General features: G+C 44.5%; 1 protein-coding gene across 1 annotated transcript in view; it reads left to right on the forward strand.

Moving 5' to 3' along the window:
• Window positions 1-15,419, forward strand: part of LOC145413230 (multidrug resistance-associated protein 1-like) — a 682,216-nt gene that overhangs the window by 70,456 nt on the left and 596,341 nt on the right. Inside the window, exon 5 of the mRNA XM_080282961.1 lies at window positions 2,270-2,447. Within this exon, the coding sequence (XP_080139087.1) occupies window positions 2,270-2,447 (178 nt within the window). The remainder of the gene's footprint in view (window positions 1-2,269; window positions 2,448-15,419) is intronic.

A 15,419-nucleotide genomic window follows, 5' to 3' on the forward strand; every position in this document is an offset into this window, starting at 1 on the left:
TATTAGTGACAAAAGATCATTGACTGTACTAATGTAACAAAGTGGCGATTTGCAGCAACGACAGACGAGTACAAAACGCCATGGCACGTAAGTACTTTGATGAAATTCTCCCCAGGGCAGTCATCTGTTACCATTATCCCTTCCAGTGGTTTCCCTAATGAAAGAAAAAGTATTTTTTGGAGTATATCTGTCAATATTCGACTCTCAGATTGATTAAGCTCGTGATGGCGTTTGCTCAGTTCAAGCCATGTATGACCATAATCAGCCATCATAGCCTCTTTGGGAGATCATCACACAAACCCTGCTCCAATCAATAGTTGTCAAAGTTATGATGTTCCATTACAGAACCAGCTGACACTGCTGCCAGTGCACGTGCACATGATGTGAGGAAACTTGCCTTCTCTGTTTTCCATTTGGATTATTTTTCTTTTGGTTACTTAACTGAACAAATACTTTGGGCTTCAGCTAAGACTGTGTCTGACTGCTCCCTACACCCTGAAGTTTCAGTGACAACTCACCAGGCAGCTTTTGAATTTATAAAACCACAGCTCACACCTCAGATATACCAATTGATTGTCTCGGAACCTTTACTTTTTTTTTTTTTTTTTTTTTTTTTATACAAGGCATTAAGAATGATTGTCATTCTTTCTTTTACAAGTTCCAACGCAAGTAAGGATTCTTCAGCGTATGTTTTTGCCGAAAAATTGAATCACGACCATCGCAAGGTCCATGATTACTTTGCCATAAATAATACGGTTTAATTCCTTCTAAGTTTCATCCCGTAACTTTATCTCTCCAGTCAGGTTCTGCCCACTTCTGAGTGACTGTCTTGGTTGATGCTTTTGTGATATTCTTTACTCAAATAAATATGCGTCGAATAATTGTTACTGTGGTGTGTGATACTGGGCCTTTTCAGTTACTACATATACAGATCTTATGCAGTCTTACGACTGTTTTCATTCTATGATGGTATTATATGTGATCTTTGATGCCAAAAATATCCTTTTTGGTACAATGGTAGCAGTAAAACATTTCTTCTTACGGCTGTCTTTTTTCTCGAATCGAAGATTGCCCTATCTGTTATGTGATATGGGTCCTCAGTGATCATCCATATGCACCTCAGGTAAACTTATGTACCTGCACTGAAAATAGTTATAATCCTTTGATACCATGGTCCCCCTAATATCATACAAGAATTCCAGTAAAACTTTATCTTACAAGGTTTTCTTTAACAACAGCTCTGAAATAGGCACAGATTAGTTCCACTTCCCACTTATCGACCACCCACAGCCTTCCACCTCAGCCCTGTATACTTTAGAGGAGACAACCGAACTGGGTAATTGGTCCGTGTGAACGTTCTTCCGCGGGTGGTATGAAGACATTACATTCCGACGGGCCCCTTAAACATCCGAGTTTGAGAATAAAACGGTATTTGCGAGCCCTGAGAATGAAGTACCTTCATAATGCTTTCCTGAAATTTTAGTCATTCCCTTTCTTCTTTACTCTGATTTATTCTCTACACATACCTACCTAATCCAGTTCAGTGTTCTGAATGAAAACAAGCAATTGAGCATCGCCATGAGTGGGGCGTTCTTGTGGCATGGCAGACAATGCTCAGGATGATGGCAGGAGGAGGTCCACACTACGAAGGTTCCTCTACTGATGATTATCATCCATGCTATGTATCTCTTCCAAGGGATCTGCTTTACCTGAGGCTAGGAAATGGGTCAGAAAGGAAGTAGTAGCTGTCAGTGAACTACATTCATAATGCTCGCTAATAAATTTCCATTCTGAACCCTACAGTTTTCTTGTTTTTTTTTATTTATCATTTTTTTACAGCTAGATGAGAGAGAGAGAGAGAGAGAGAGAGAGAGAGAGAGAGAGAGAGAGAGAGAGAGAGAGAGAGAGAGAGAGAGAGAGAGCAGACGGACATTATTCAGTTGAAATATCGGTTCACAGCATACACTTTTCTGGAAGTGGTGGAAAAATAAGATAATCTCGAAGAGTAAAAAAGAAAGGATCAAATAATACTTTTAAAACCTCTTCAGTGATTTTTCCAAAGCTGAATGAAATTCTTTGCTTTAACCAGAATAAAAATAAGTAATCTTTGGGATGAAGCTATTGACAAGATTTTTCAAACCATTTAAATACGAGAGGTGGCTTCTAAGTTGAATTTCATAATCTGATGATAGTACAAGTATATTATGGAAAATGTCTTTACTGAACAGGTTAAGGGGTAATGGTATGCATACTTTTATTATTTTGGCAGGTTGCTGATTACGTTCACGATCGACGAAAGTGAGGCTGAATGGCACGGGTATTTGTATGCAGTGACGCTATTCCTGGTGAGCATGTTCACAGCACTGGTCAAAAATTGGAGTCACAACGTCATCCAGATGTTGGGACTCAAGATTCGAACTGCTCTCATGACTGCAGTTTACCGCAAGGTGACGTACATTACAATGTAATCCCAAATGTACATTTCAGTGTAATTCCACATCATATCCCTAAAAAATAACGGGATGCCTGAGCCCGTGCTTTATGTTTGGTGTTCAGCGATTCATACGAGTATAGCATAACGGCATCAGTCAGGGTGATGGGTATGTTTATTCCCAATAAGGTGTTCAGCTGTGTTTAATCATCCTGAACAACACATGACACAGGGAATGGATTTACTCTCTCTCTCTCTCTCTCTCTCTCTCCCTCTCTCTCTCTTAACTGTGAAGGGGTTCCCTCCTAAGTTAATCATTAGGTATTACAAAAAAAAAAAAAAAAAAAAAATCACAAACAAGCACGAAGGAGCATTCAGAGAATGAAACACTCCTACCCACCGAACAGCTGATTTTGCCTGCGACCATGACCAAAGACCGATTGCTCTCAAAATCGAATTACAGTGATCCCTTGGCTACCGCGTACCTGGTAGGCTAACAGCACTTCATTATCACCGCAAGGCGAAAATCTGCAATGCTGGCACTTTAACACATATTTCCACTAAAATAAACATCTTTATCGCTCGCCTGAGCTGGGCCGAGCCGAAGACTCACTAGCATTGGCCACTCGCATCAGCACATGACATCATCACACGAGTGAGTTGTTTTCATTGCCCAGGACCTTGTAGCCGTGAATACTCTCTTGTCATCGGCCCACTCCATCACAGCTAGGGTTGATGGTGTGCTTCAAGAAGTGTTGCCCACGTCCCGGAATCATGAACATCAATAATTGGCATGAATACATGTTAATGCCTTATTTTCAATTATATAAATTCTAATTCTCATTTTTGTGATTAATAAACTCGTAAAATGAACATCATTTCGCATAAAGTAATCAAATACAGTATTTTCAAATGCACAGGAGTACTATACGACTAACGCTGCTTTAACCAGCTTTTGTTTTAAACCAATCCAGTCACTCAGACAGACCCCCTAACGTTAGTTTAAACAGCAGACATACGGTACCGATTCACTTCATCTTCTCTCTGGCTGTTTTCTACATTCTTCGAATCGTTTTTATGTTAGTAAACGATTGTTATCTGATGATTTTCTTTTCCCTGTTCTTTGTATCAGTGTTCATCCAGATTCAATCTTGTCTATCAGGCGTAATGGCAGACTTTCTAAAACCCACTCACATCTACTGAAATTTATTATTACAAGCCTAGCTTACATATTCATACCCTAGCCTAGCCTGATCTAAATTATTTAACCTAACAAAACAATATGGCCTAACCCAACCTAAAACAACAACCACACAACAAACCAAACCTAACCATCCTAACCTAAGCCAAACCTAACAACCTAACCCAACCTAATCCAGTGTAAACTAATTAACCATAATCTAGTTCAGTGTAACCTAACCTAAAGAACCGTAACTTAACCAAACACGTCGAAATAGCACAAAATAGAATAAGTTAGATTAGGATAATAAATTTGAATTAAAGTATATATTTAAAAGGGAAATAAACGATCAAACAATTCTTTTACTACCGCCTAACGTTCACTAGCGGTCGATCAGCCGACTGTTTATTATCGTTACCTAGGAAGGCGAGGAAATATAGTTTTTTTTTTTCAGTGTGTGTGTAATGCACCGGGTCGGTCAGGATCACTTGATGGTCGTGATCGTCAGCTTTTACCCTCCCGGAAGGGAGCTGAGAGCTCATATAGTCCGATCTAAGGGCAAGGCTGTGACCTTCACACACGCACACACCCGTCCCCTTGCTCAAGGGGGACAGTAACCACCCACTTCGTCAGTGAAACTTTTCGCAACCTGAGCGAGGCGCGAACTCCCGTCCACCAGTTGGCAAGCGAGAGCGTTACCACTGCACCAGCGTGTGTGTGTGTGTGTGTGTGTGTGTGTGTGTGTGTGTGTGTGTGTGTGTGATACCAAAATACCTCGTCTTCAGAACTGGTTTATAGGTAGCTTGTACCTTTGCAAACATGTTTTTGCAACGATTAGCGTTCGGCCCTCAAATGCTTTCGTTTGATTTTATATGGATTATTTTTCGTGAAATGTAGTGACCTTTGCGATTTTTTTTATTTGGTATGTAGGTAGCTTGTACCTTACCCAACAATATGTTTTAGCAGGCGATTAGCATTCGGCCCTCGAAAGCTTTTGTTTCATTAACCAAAGTGTTTGGTGTTGTGCAGTCACTCGATGCTCCTACATGTGTGACATCTACCCCACAGAATTAGTTTATTGTTTATTTATGATGTATTTATAATAATACACACTCATCTAAATCTGCTTTATTGAAATATCATCTAATAATTGGGAACGCCATAGAGTGATATGCTTATGACTGTTCGTGGCCTTTGTATTAGTCACGTCAACCTGTAGCGTCTCAACAATGACCTTTGTGTGTGTGTGTGTCATTTTTTTAAAGTAAAATTTTTAGTTAAAAGGTGCGCATTATATGGCAGGAATTGGGTTGTTACTAAAATTTTCGTTAGGTTTGGATAAGCTGGCACTGATAAAAGTAATTTTGTGCCAGAAATAGCATTAAAAATGCCGTGTGTGTGTCTCTGGCAGACCACAGGATTGCGTTCATCCTTTTGGTACAGTCGGGAATTGTAAACATAGTTTACCACTATTGTAGAAGTCGTCTGTGACAAAAATCGTTATAAGAAAACTATGGAAAACTTACTGTAATAAAAAGAGTACTGGTAAGGTCTAGCTCTCACTTCAGTTAAACAGTACATTTACGTCAACAAGTCTGTAGTTAGGTGCAACGATGGTGGCTGGTCAAGGGTTTAGTAAGGTACGTGTTTGAAGTAAAATATTAATATAATCTGTTATTGTGTCCTTGTCATCACTTTCTCAAGCTAACCATGCCTATGTGTGTTTCCGGTACTTACTATAACAGTATGTATGTATTTAGTAGGTATAGGTTGTCATAACAGTGCTGCCCTTATCGCCGGGGAAAGGGCTCAGGTGTGTGGGAAAGTGTAAATAGTAAACATGTATGCACAAGTGTGTGTGTATTTTTTTATACATAAGTGAAATATAAGATAAGTTATAGCTAGTAAGTGTTATAAGTGTTTTACAATAAGTTTTACAAGTGCATTGCAATAAGTGTTATTGTTCATCATTACTTGTGAAATAGTTTTTTTTTTTTTTTAAATTTAGGTTCTTTATTTACCATTCAGTACAAGCCCCAACACTCTGGGGAACACTGGCCCTGAAGGCCAAGCAGGGAGGGGTGCATGAGGAAAACAAAATCGGTATCATAGGGCATAGAAGGTACAGAAGTAGTTATCATTACAAGCACAATAATGAACAAAGACATACAGTGATACATACATGGTACAAAGTTGGCACAGTAATTATCATTACATGTTTTTAATATGAATGAGGTGGTACATAAATACACACGTATGTACCTACATATGCAGATTGAGAGGCACATATGCACACATGCATATACGTATATATCTATACATATATGTATATATTCACGCACATGTAGCCATAGACATACTTCATGTACAGGATAGGTACTCATGTACAGAGATATGGGTATGTGAACAGGCGGGCATACATATACATATGCAACATGCACATATATATGATATATTCATATATACATAACAGGAAGACATATACATACATATACACCCTAAGTTGATACATATACATAGTCACATACATATGTAGATAGATTAAAAAAAACACGATATGCTTTAGAAAATTACCTCTTGATTCAAAATCCCAGCACAAGGACAATACCAGCACATGCACCTGATGTGTGCGTGTGTGCGCGTGTGCGTGGACAACACACACACACACACACACACACACACACACACACACACACACACACACACACACACACACACACACACACACACACACACACACACACACACACACACACACACACACACACAAACACCAATAGTCCGATCATTGTCCTAGTGCCAGGGCATTACAATGAAAGGAATTCGAGGTGAAGGGTGAGAATGTCTTCAAGGACATCAAGATGTGTGATGAAGGAGGTACACAAAGCTGAAAACAAGAGTCCAGGGGGTCTGAAGGGGGCAATAACTGGGCAGTTAACGATATGATGGGATAATGCATCATCCACTGGATTGTGACAGAGTTTACATGGCCTGTTGGCGTCCGGTCGTCCGGTGATTTCCCCTGTGGAGTAATACCCCAGGCGAATGTGGGCGACGGCCACATCACAGCGGCGGGTGTGGGTGGGGTGCTTGCCGTAGGTGTGTCTCACGCCACAGTAGGTGTCATAGTGCTGGATGGTGACACTAGTGGGACGTTCAGCATCGGTACACAGGGCTAGGTCCTCCCTGGGCCCCTTGAGAAGGATTCTCCGGACAATTGCCGTAGACACAGGGAGATGAGTGGCAGCTAGGGGGAGGTTACAGGCAGCTCGGGCCAGGCGATCTGCCTGGTTGTGGCAGATGTGACCAACATGGGCTGGGATCCAAATTAAAGAAACCCTGAGATCAAGAGCATGAGCTTGATGGAGGCAAGAGTAGAGGAAAGCGAAAAGAGGGGAGGGGAGTCGGGGGGGGGGGGTTGCGAAGTAAGGCAAGGGCAGCTTGATAATCACTGATGATTAGACCTGGTAGATGATGAGAGAGAAGGAAGTCAAGGGCAGAGCGTATAGCAGATAGTTCACACTGGGTACTGCTGGCCCAGTTGGGAAGGCGGTGGGAGGTGGAGAAGACGGGGCAAGCAGAGTTAGTAAAGGCAATGCAAGCAGCTCCCACCCGGCCGTTAGCGAGAACAGAAGCATCAGTGTAGACATGAACGGGGGCGGGGGGAAGGGTAGGTGCGGGCTACGGAGTTAAGGGTTTCAGTGATGGAGAGCTGTGAGGAGATTGGTAAACAGTCAGAAGCAGTGGCAGAAGGTGTGTAGTGCACAGCAGGAGTCGTACGTGTCCAGGTAGGGGGAAAAGGGTCAGTAGGGATGGGAGTGACAAGATCAGCACGGATGCCGGCGGGATCACGGCCAGAAAGCTGGAGAGGACAATTGAGTGCTGAACGAATTCGTTTTAGTCAGGATGCCAGGCCTGGCACGTGATTATGCCGGATCCGATCTAGGTGAGTGGAATTTGAGAGAATGTCAACCAGTCGGGAGGAAAAGGATGAAGCAGGAGACGGGAAATGTGGTCAGACACTGTGTGGCAAAGCAGACTCCAAGCATATGAATGCGATCGGTGATGGGACACAGATTGAGTTCATGGAGCATGTTAACTACTCTGGCAGACCTGGGGCAGTGAAGAATGAGGCGCATTGCCCGATTTTGTACCACTTCAAGTGGTCGGAGCTGTGCTGGTGGGACAAGGGAAAGAGAGATAGCATGAGAATCAAGAAGGGAGCGAATATATAACGGGTAAAATGATCGACCGATGTGGATGCCAACCTCATGCGAGTCACAAGTGAGCGTGCCAAGGAGTTAAAGTCTGCGGTGAAGGTGGGTGCAGATAGTGGAGACATACTGGGAGGGGTTAAAGAGGGAAGAGAGGGGAATTTCGAGATATGTATAATCCTGCGCTACCTTAAGATGAAAGCTGAGGAGGATTATGGTTGTGCAAGGAAGCTTATGGGTGAGGGATCGTGTAAACAGTTTGGTTTTGTCAGTGTTGATAATCAACCCACAAGCAGATGCAGTCTGACCTAACTTAACTAGGAGACGTCGAAGAGTGATAGGAGAAGGGGAGTGGATGCAGATATCATCAGCATAGGTTAGGATCAGAGAGGAATCAGGGATAGGACCTAAAAGATGTAGGAGTCTATTCATGAGAAGATTGAAGAGAAAGGGGCTAAGGACCCCACCCTGAGGTGTGCCAAGATTGAAGGGCCAATAATCACTAACTACCCCGCAAAACAGAACCCGAGAGTGACGATGGGACAAGTAGCTTTCTAAGCAGCAGAACAGGTGGCTAGATACACCCAGGTGGGCAAGTTCGTCATGGATGACGTCACGGTTTGCAATGTCGAATGCAGCTTTGAGGTCAATGAAGGCTGTACAGGAGGAGGATGTGAAGTGAGTGAGTAAGAATTGCAAGGGAATGTTGTGTGCTTTGGCCTGGGTGGAAACCAAAAAGATGGGGAGAGAGCTGGTCCTGAAGAAGATCATGGAGCCTTGCTAAAAGAATTCTCTCGAGGACTTTGCAGATGCAGGAAGTCAGGGAAATGGGACGGAAATCAGAGGAATTAGCTTAGGGATGGGGATGATGGTGCTACGGGTCCAGTCTGCAGGGAGACTACCTTCAGAAAGACTCAGGTTGAACAGCGAGAGTAGGGGATTGCCAGGGACTTGAGCGATGAGTCTGAGTGTGGTGTAGGTGATCCCGTGATCACCCGGGGCAGTAGCCATGCCTTGCAGAAGCGCAAGGCACAACTCCTCACCGGTGATGGGGTGATCATTGAGGGGAGAGGGAGTGGAGCGAGCCTCTGCAATACGTGCTAGCCTGTTTCTGTTACCAGCCGAGAGGCGAGCCTTGATGGGGAGAGGCAGGGATGTCAGCTGAGATTGGGTGGACCATTTGTTAACTAGGTTGTTGGCATATTCCACAGGATTGTGGTGGAGAGGAGGGGAGGGGGACTTGTGTGACTGAACAACTTTGTTAACAAGCCGCCAAGCCTTAAACTGAGGAGTGTGTGTGTTAATATGCTGGAGAAAATCATGCCAGCACTCCTAGTGAACACTGTGTTAGGTCACGGAAGGACATGGCTGTGGTGAGATAGGAGTGGAAATTGTCAGCGGTGCGGTCAGCGTGGTATGCGGGCCCCTGCTCACTTCACTTCCTCCTCGCTGTCATGTAGACAGTGATCCCTTACCCACTCCCCAGCCTGGCGACCAGAGGTTTTTATATGATTGACTTGCAGCATATAAGGATCATGTTTGTACTATGGTAACTAGGGAGGTGTATAGTTCAGATGATGTGGTGAACGAATGACTGGCAAACCAGGTGGTGAGTATGTCCTTGAAAGTGGGTTGCAGAGGAATAGGGATATCAATCTTTTTCCTGACATGGCGGTGCTGGGCGTGTAGTATGGGAACGGAATATGTGACAAGGATGGCACTGTGGTCGGATATAAGAGTAGGGACAATGTCAACAGTGACAGCATGTTGTATTACATTGCTACCAAGGATGAGATCGAGATGGCCTCCCTCAATGTGAGTGGGATGAGGAGTGGGGAATGGATGCAGATGATGGTAATTGGCAAAGTCATGGAGACGATGACCAGCAGGAGAAACACGGGAACCGCCAAATGACGGATGAGAGGCATTAAAATCGCCCAGGTAAAAGATAGGTGAGGAGCGGTGAGTAGTTAAAGTGGTGGGGTCACCTTCAGTTGGACTGCGATAGACAAAACATATATACAAAGAGGCATCGTTAACAGTGAGGCGAAATAAATGAAAGAGGGAGGAATGAGAAGAGGCAGGTGATTTAGTAATGAGGGTGTGAGGAATAGAGTGACGGATGTATGTAACCAGGCCTTGGCCAGAGTGGATATGATAGCAGTGGTATCCCCGAAGCCGGGGTCTGGGGCGACGAGAGTGAGGGAAAGCCTCCTGAAGGCAGACAACAGCAGGGTGATGAGATGAAGCATAATGAGAAAGGTCAGCCAGGCGGCGGTGGATGCTCCGTATGTTCCAAGATAACATTTTATATTGTCTAGGTTAGGGAGCCATTAGGACAGGAGGGGAGAAGGGGAATTGTCATGAGAGAGTTGGGGAATGGATTGTTGGGGAAGTGCGGGAAAAGGAGAAGGAAAGTGGGTGGGGAGGCACGAGAGAGGGAGGTCCCAAATGTGCGGTTGCCAGGAGAGGGAGGGAGGGGGAGGGGAGAGGGTGGCAGAGAGGTGAGGATGTATGGGGTAAAAAAGTGGTGAGGGAGTACAGACAGAGGAGGCTTGTGTGAGAGGGTGAGGCTGGGACACAGTTAAGGGACAAGGCTGGATGGTGGTGAGACAGGAGGGAGGGAAGGAACAGGGATAGCTGCAGGTGTTGTATTTACCTGGGAGTTGGTTTGTGGGAGCTGGGAGGTAGGCAGAGAAGGAATATTAAGGTGAGAAAGGACATACAAAAGGAGACTGTATAGTTCCTCGTAATGTTGTTGAAGTTGATGGTCTGATGGGTGAGGCAGGGGGTGAGGGGGGGAGGGGTGAGCAGCTTGTTGTGGGGCATGTGGAGGGGCAGGGGCTGAAGGGGAGGGAGGATGGGGGCATGATGTAGAACCAATGGTGGGAGGGTGTATCGGCTGATGATTGGGAGCAGGAGTGGTGTGGGGGCAGGAGCAGGGGCAGGGTGGGCTGAGTGACAACTTGGGCAATCCAGGTGCCAAGCAGTGACGCCTACACGCCCACACCGTGGGCACTGGAACTGCGGTGAATGTAGGAGACGAGGGTGGGCAGCCATGGGGTCAGTGGGGGCTGGTGGCATTGGTGGTTAGGGCAGTTCTGGGAACTTAAATGAGTTGGGGTCAGGTGCACAGGGACTGGGAGAGTGAATGGTGGCGGAGTGCCTGACAGGGCAGGTTGTGGTTGAATGGGGGCCACTGCACAGACCATACCATTCTGCACACCGGCAGTAGCGTGAGATGTGGCCGGACTCATAACAGCGATAACACAAGGGCTGTGATGGCTTGGCCTCTACGAAGGTACAGGGGGGGAGGAGTAGCTCATAGAGGTATTCGGGAGAGGGGGAGTCGTCTCCCTCCCATACAACAATGACACGGTTGATGGGTTCTCCCAAAGAGTTGTACAGGCGACGTGCTCACTTGACACCAGGTATGTTGTGCAGGACTGTAACAGGGCAATCAGTTGCCAGGCGTTTCACAGGGTATTCCAGTACAAATATGACGCCCCCAGACCCCTCAGTTGTTAGGGTTTAGATGAGATCTGGATAATTCCTGTGGACGTAGGTGTTAGGAGGTGCAGGAGACATAAGGCGAACAGCTTTGGAGTGTCGAGTGATGAGGGGGTGAGTAGATGCATGCTGGCGCCAGACACCGCAGACAGCAGGTGTCCATGTGGAGGGAAATCCCAGGCGCACATACTGGTCTCTTGGTATGACAGGAGGGAGCTGGGGCCGGGGAGGCGGGTATGTGGCCACAGGAGAGGTGCTGATGGTGAGGGTAGAGGCAGGGTCATTAGGGCTGGAGGGGTGTGAATTAATAGCAGAGGGTCGTTCTGGGTGGTTGGCACTTGGTGCCTGGATGTTGGGGTCGGTGACTGCCAGTTCAGCACTCTCCCCTGCTGAGAAGCGTGAGGCACTAGCATCATCATCTCCACTAGCACTATCAAGCCTGATGCGTTTAATTGTTCCAGTAGTAGGTTCGTTGGATGCAGCAGGATCACCAACAGTCGAGGCTGAAGTGTGGGGGGCGTCAGTGTCTGGTGGGGTGTGTGACGGCGTACAACAGTTGGGGGGGCAGCACTGGGTGTAGTAGCAGTTTGTGTTGTGCTACTTGAGGGTCTGGCACCCCGTTTTGGTTTTGCTCTGCACTTCCCCTTACCCATAACACTGACCTTGCCGGGTATTAATGTTATTAACAGTGCACAACGAGTAGGAAGGATAGCCGAGAATGCCACACAAATGACCGGGGCAAGGGGCACACACGTCTGCGTGCCACCAAGGAGGGCTAGGACTGAACAATGATTGGAAATACCTTACCCTACCTGCTACAATGAAAGAAAACCAGGAGTGCACAGGCAAGAAAGAAAATGAGCTGGTTGACTATAACTAATTTTTTTCCCTCGTTACTCAGAAAATAACGGTGAATATATGAGAATTAGCATATTTATAATGTTAGTACAACAAAATGTAAGCTGTGTATAACATTAGTAATATTTTCACGATGCCCCTGACTAGAATAAGTTAGTCACAATTTGAGTATAATTAATTAACTCATATTCAACCATACTGCGTGAAACAGCCAGAGCATTTACTTCTCAAAGTGCAGTTACCCATAATCATGATGTCAAGTGCAAATACGTGCCGTAGTAGAGGGAAATTATTATAACTGATGCAAGAAGTGCATACAGAAAATCAAAAAGCTACTCTTTTCCCACACACCTGTGGGGCATAGTGGCGCTATGAAACGGGTGGAAAAGCCCATGGGAAGCCACATGAACAGGGTGATGTCTCATCCTTACAATGGTGAGTAAGGAAAAGTCGAAGATTTAGTGGAAAAATCTGGGTATTCAAAAGAAGGCCGGACAGTGATACTGTCAACATTCTGGTCAATGCTGCCAATGCTAGCCAGTGAGTACAAGGTCACTGGCGGTGGCGCGTGCTCAGATAAGCCGGCCAAAACAAGGAAAACTAGAATGGCACTCAGCAGAGAGCACACCTCCACCAAGGCCCAACATGCAGTTCCTTTTAATTCAGTCAAGTCTAATCCAATACGGAAAAAGACTACCCCCCTATAAGGCATATTTAAATCCGCTAGATCCGCAACTTTATATTGATCCGCGCCAAACTGTTCAGATTCGTACATACAAACATCCTAAAAATGCATGATTTTTTTTTTTCATGAAGATCCATGCAATATTCAACGAAAATTTTACGAAAATGTCGAAAAATGCCCTATCTTGCAGTATTAAAGAAAGTGAAAAAAAAAATCCTGGATCTGCACCTTTATACGGATCAGCAACAAAATGTAATGGAGTCTATTCTGGGCCCAGGCCCATTCTTCTACCAAGTTTTGTGGAAATCTGTCGAGTAGTTTTTGTGTAATCTTGCTCACAAACCAACCAACGAACAATCAAACAAACGGACAGGGGTGAAAACACAACCTCCTTGGCAGAGGTAACCATTTTTAACTTATCCTTACTTACTGACGGGACAACCTGGAGACGTGGCGATACTTTCAAATGAAAGAGGAAGAGTTGATGAGTCTTAAGTATCGAATTTTTTCTCTAGCTATTATATTTTGGCAGATATTAGGGTTTGAAGTAAGGGTATTTTTTTTTTCCAAAATCACAAAAATCCCGCCTTAGGAAGAATTGGGCGACATCAGAAAACCCCCCGGGTTGAGGGGTTAAATATCATGCTGCTGCTAATTCCTTGCCTTTTTCCTTTCCATCTCTTAAATTTAATCCTCCAGAGATCCATACCCCATCATTCTGCCTACTCAGTCCCACTCCTTACCTTCCCACCATTCTAATTATATCCTGAAGGCCATCTCCCCGTCACCAGTTGTCAGTGTGTACTCACCAGTTGTCAGCCTACACACACACACACACACACACACACACACACACACACACACACACACACACACACACACACACACCGCTCGCTGGTGCAGTGGTAACGTTCCCGCTTGCCAACTGGTGGACGGGAGTTCGCGCCTCGCTCAGGTTGCGAAAAGTTTCACTGACGAAGTGGGTGGTTACTGTCCCCCTTGAGCAAGGGGACGGGTGTGTGCGTGTGTGAAGGTCACAGCCTTGCCCTTAGATCGGACTATATGAGCTCTCAGCTCCCTTCCGGGAGGGTAAAAGCTGACAATCATGACCATCAAGTGATCCTGACCGACTCGGTGAATTACACACACACACGGAAAGAGAGAGAGAGAAAGGAAATAGTCACACCTTTTATTTTCCATGCATACGAAAGTGATAAGTTTCTTGACCTTTGTGTTCGACACGAGGGTGACATTTGCGATATTTTTGAAAAAATTGTCTTAAATTGGTGTGCTGCAAACTGCAAGGCGGTGGTAGTATGAGCTGGTGACGTGACGTCGGATTTTTGGAATATGTGGGTTTAGGTGTTATCAGGTAGCATTTCAACACAAGTACCAGCCTCTGTACACTACTGGCATAAAGAGGTGTTATCAGGCAGCATTACGACAAACAGTACCAGCCTCTGTACACTGCTAGCATAAGGAGGTACCCTGCAGACAGCCAGCATCTTGATCTGTTAAGTGGTGAGAATTTGTAAGTTACCAATCTCACACGGAATGATGCATAAGAAGAATGAAACAACTTAGCATTAAAGTATAGAATAATATGCATTATATTCATCCTTATGATTTGTTCTAAACAAAGAAACAAATATAAATGGGAACTACTGTACCTGTTGGTGCATGGTCGGTCCTCAATATTAAAATGTCGCATGAAGGAGGATGAGTTCCCGACATGCAATAATTGCTCCAGCAAAGGTTTAACACGAGTTAGATACGTACAAAATTAAAATGCAAATTACTCATAGTTTATTTCATTTACTTGTTTTGAAAATAATCTTGATTTATTCAAAGAAACATGAAAACCATATATTTACCTCAGGAATAAGATTACCGTTAGTGGCATTCCTCTCATAAGGTAGGCTAAAATATAAAGTTTTAATTTTCAGGGCATTGATTAAATTGAAATTATCTAGCCCACTCAAAAAAAAAAAAAAAAAAAAAAATCAATTGACAATCGTGCCAATAATAAACATCAAAGTAAAACAAGTGGTGCCAGGCACAACAAACCTCGCCCGACAGCAGTTTTTTATTGCTGTTAAATACTGATTCATTCCTGCCATTAAGTGTCAGTGCACAATTAAAGTTTAAGGTAATGGCACAAATGATTTCAAGTTGCGCCCTCTGAAAATCCGTGATCTTGCACTTGACCTTTCATTGATACTCAAGGCAATGTGATGCTGTCAAATGTAAATATCTCCATCTTCAACGAGTCTCCAGTTATAGCCCGCTGAATATCCGTGACCTTGAGTTTGACCTTTCAAGGTCACTTACAGTCAGAGGTCAAGGTACCAACTAAAAATCCGTATGGAATTTCCTGTATGCTGAACTTAGTAAATATCTCTATCTTCAACAAGTTTTGAGTTATAGCCCCCTGAATACCCGTGACCTTGAATTGACCTTTCAAAATGAAAGCCTATATTACGAGTTCCTTTATGGTCACAATAGTATATACCTCTATGTTCAACCGTTTTCAAGTTAGAG

This window comes from Coenobita brevimanus, chromosome 95 (assembly GCF_032717465.1).
Source record: "Coenobita brevimanus isolate Jiangsu-jjx chromosome 95, ASM3271746v2, whole genome shotgun sequence".
Classification (NCBI taxonomy): Eukaryota; Metazoa; Arthropoda; class Malacostraca; order Decapoda; family Coenobitidae; genus Coenobita; species Coenobita brevimanus.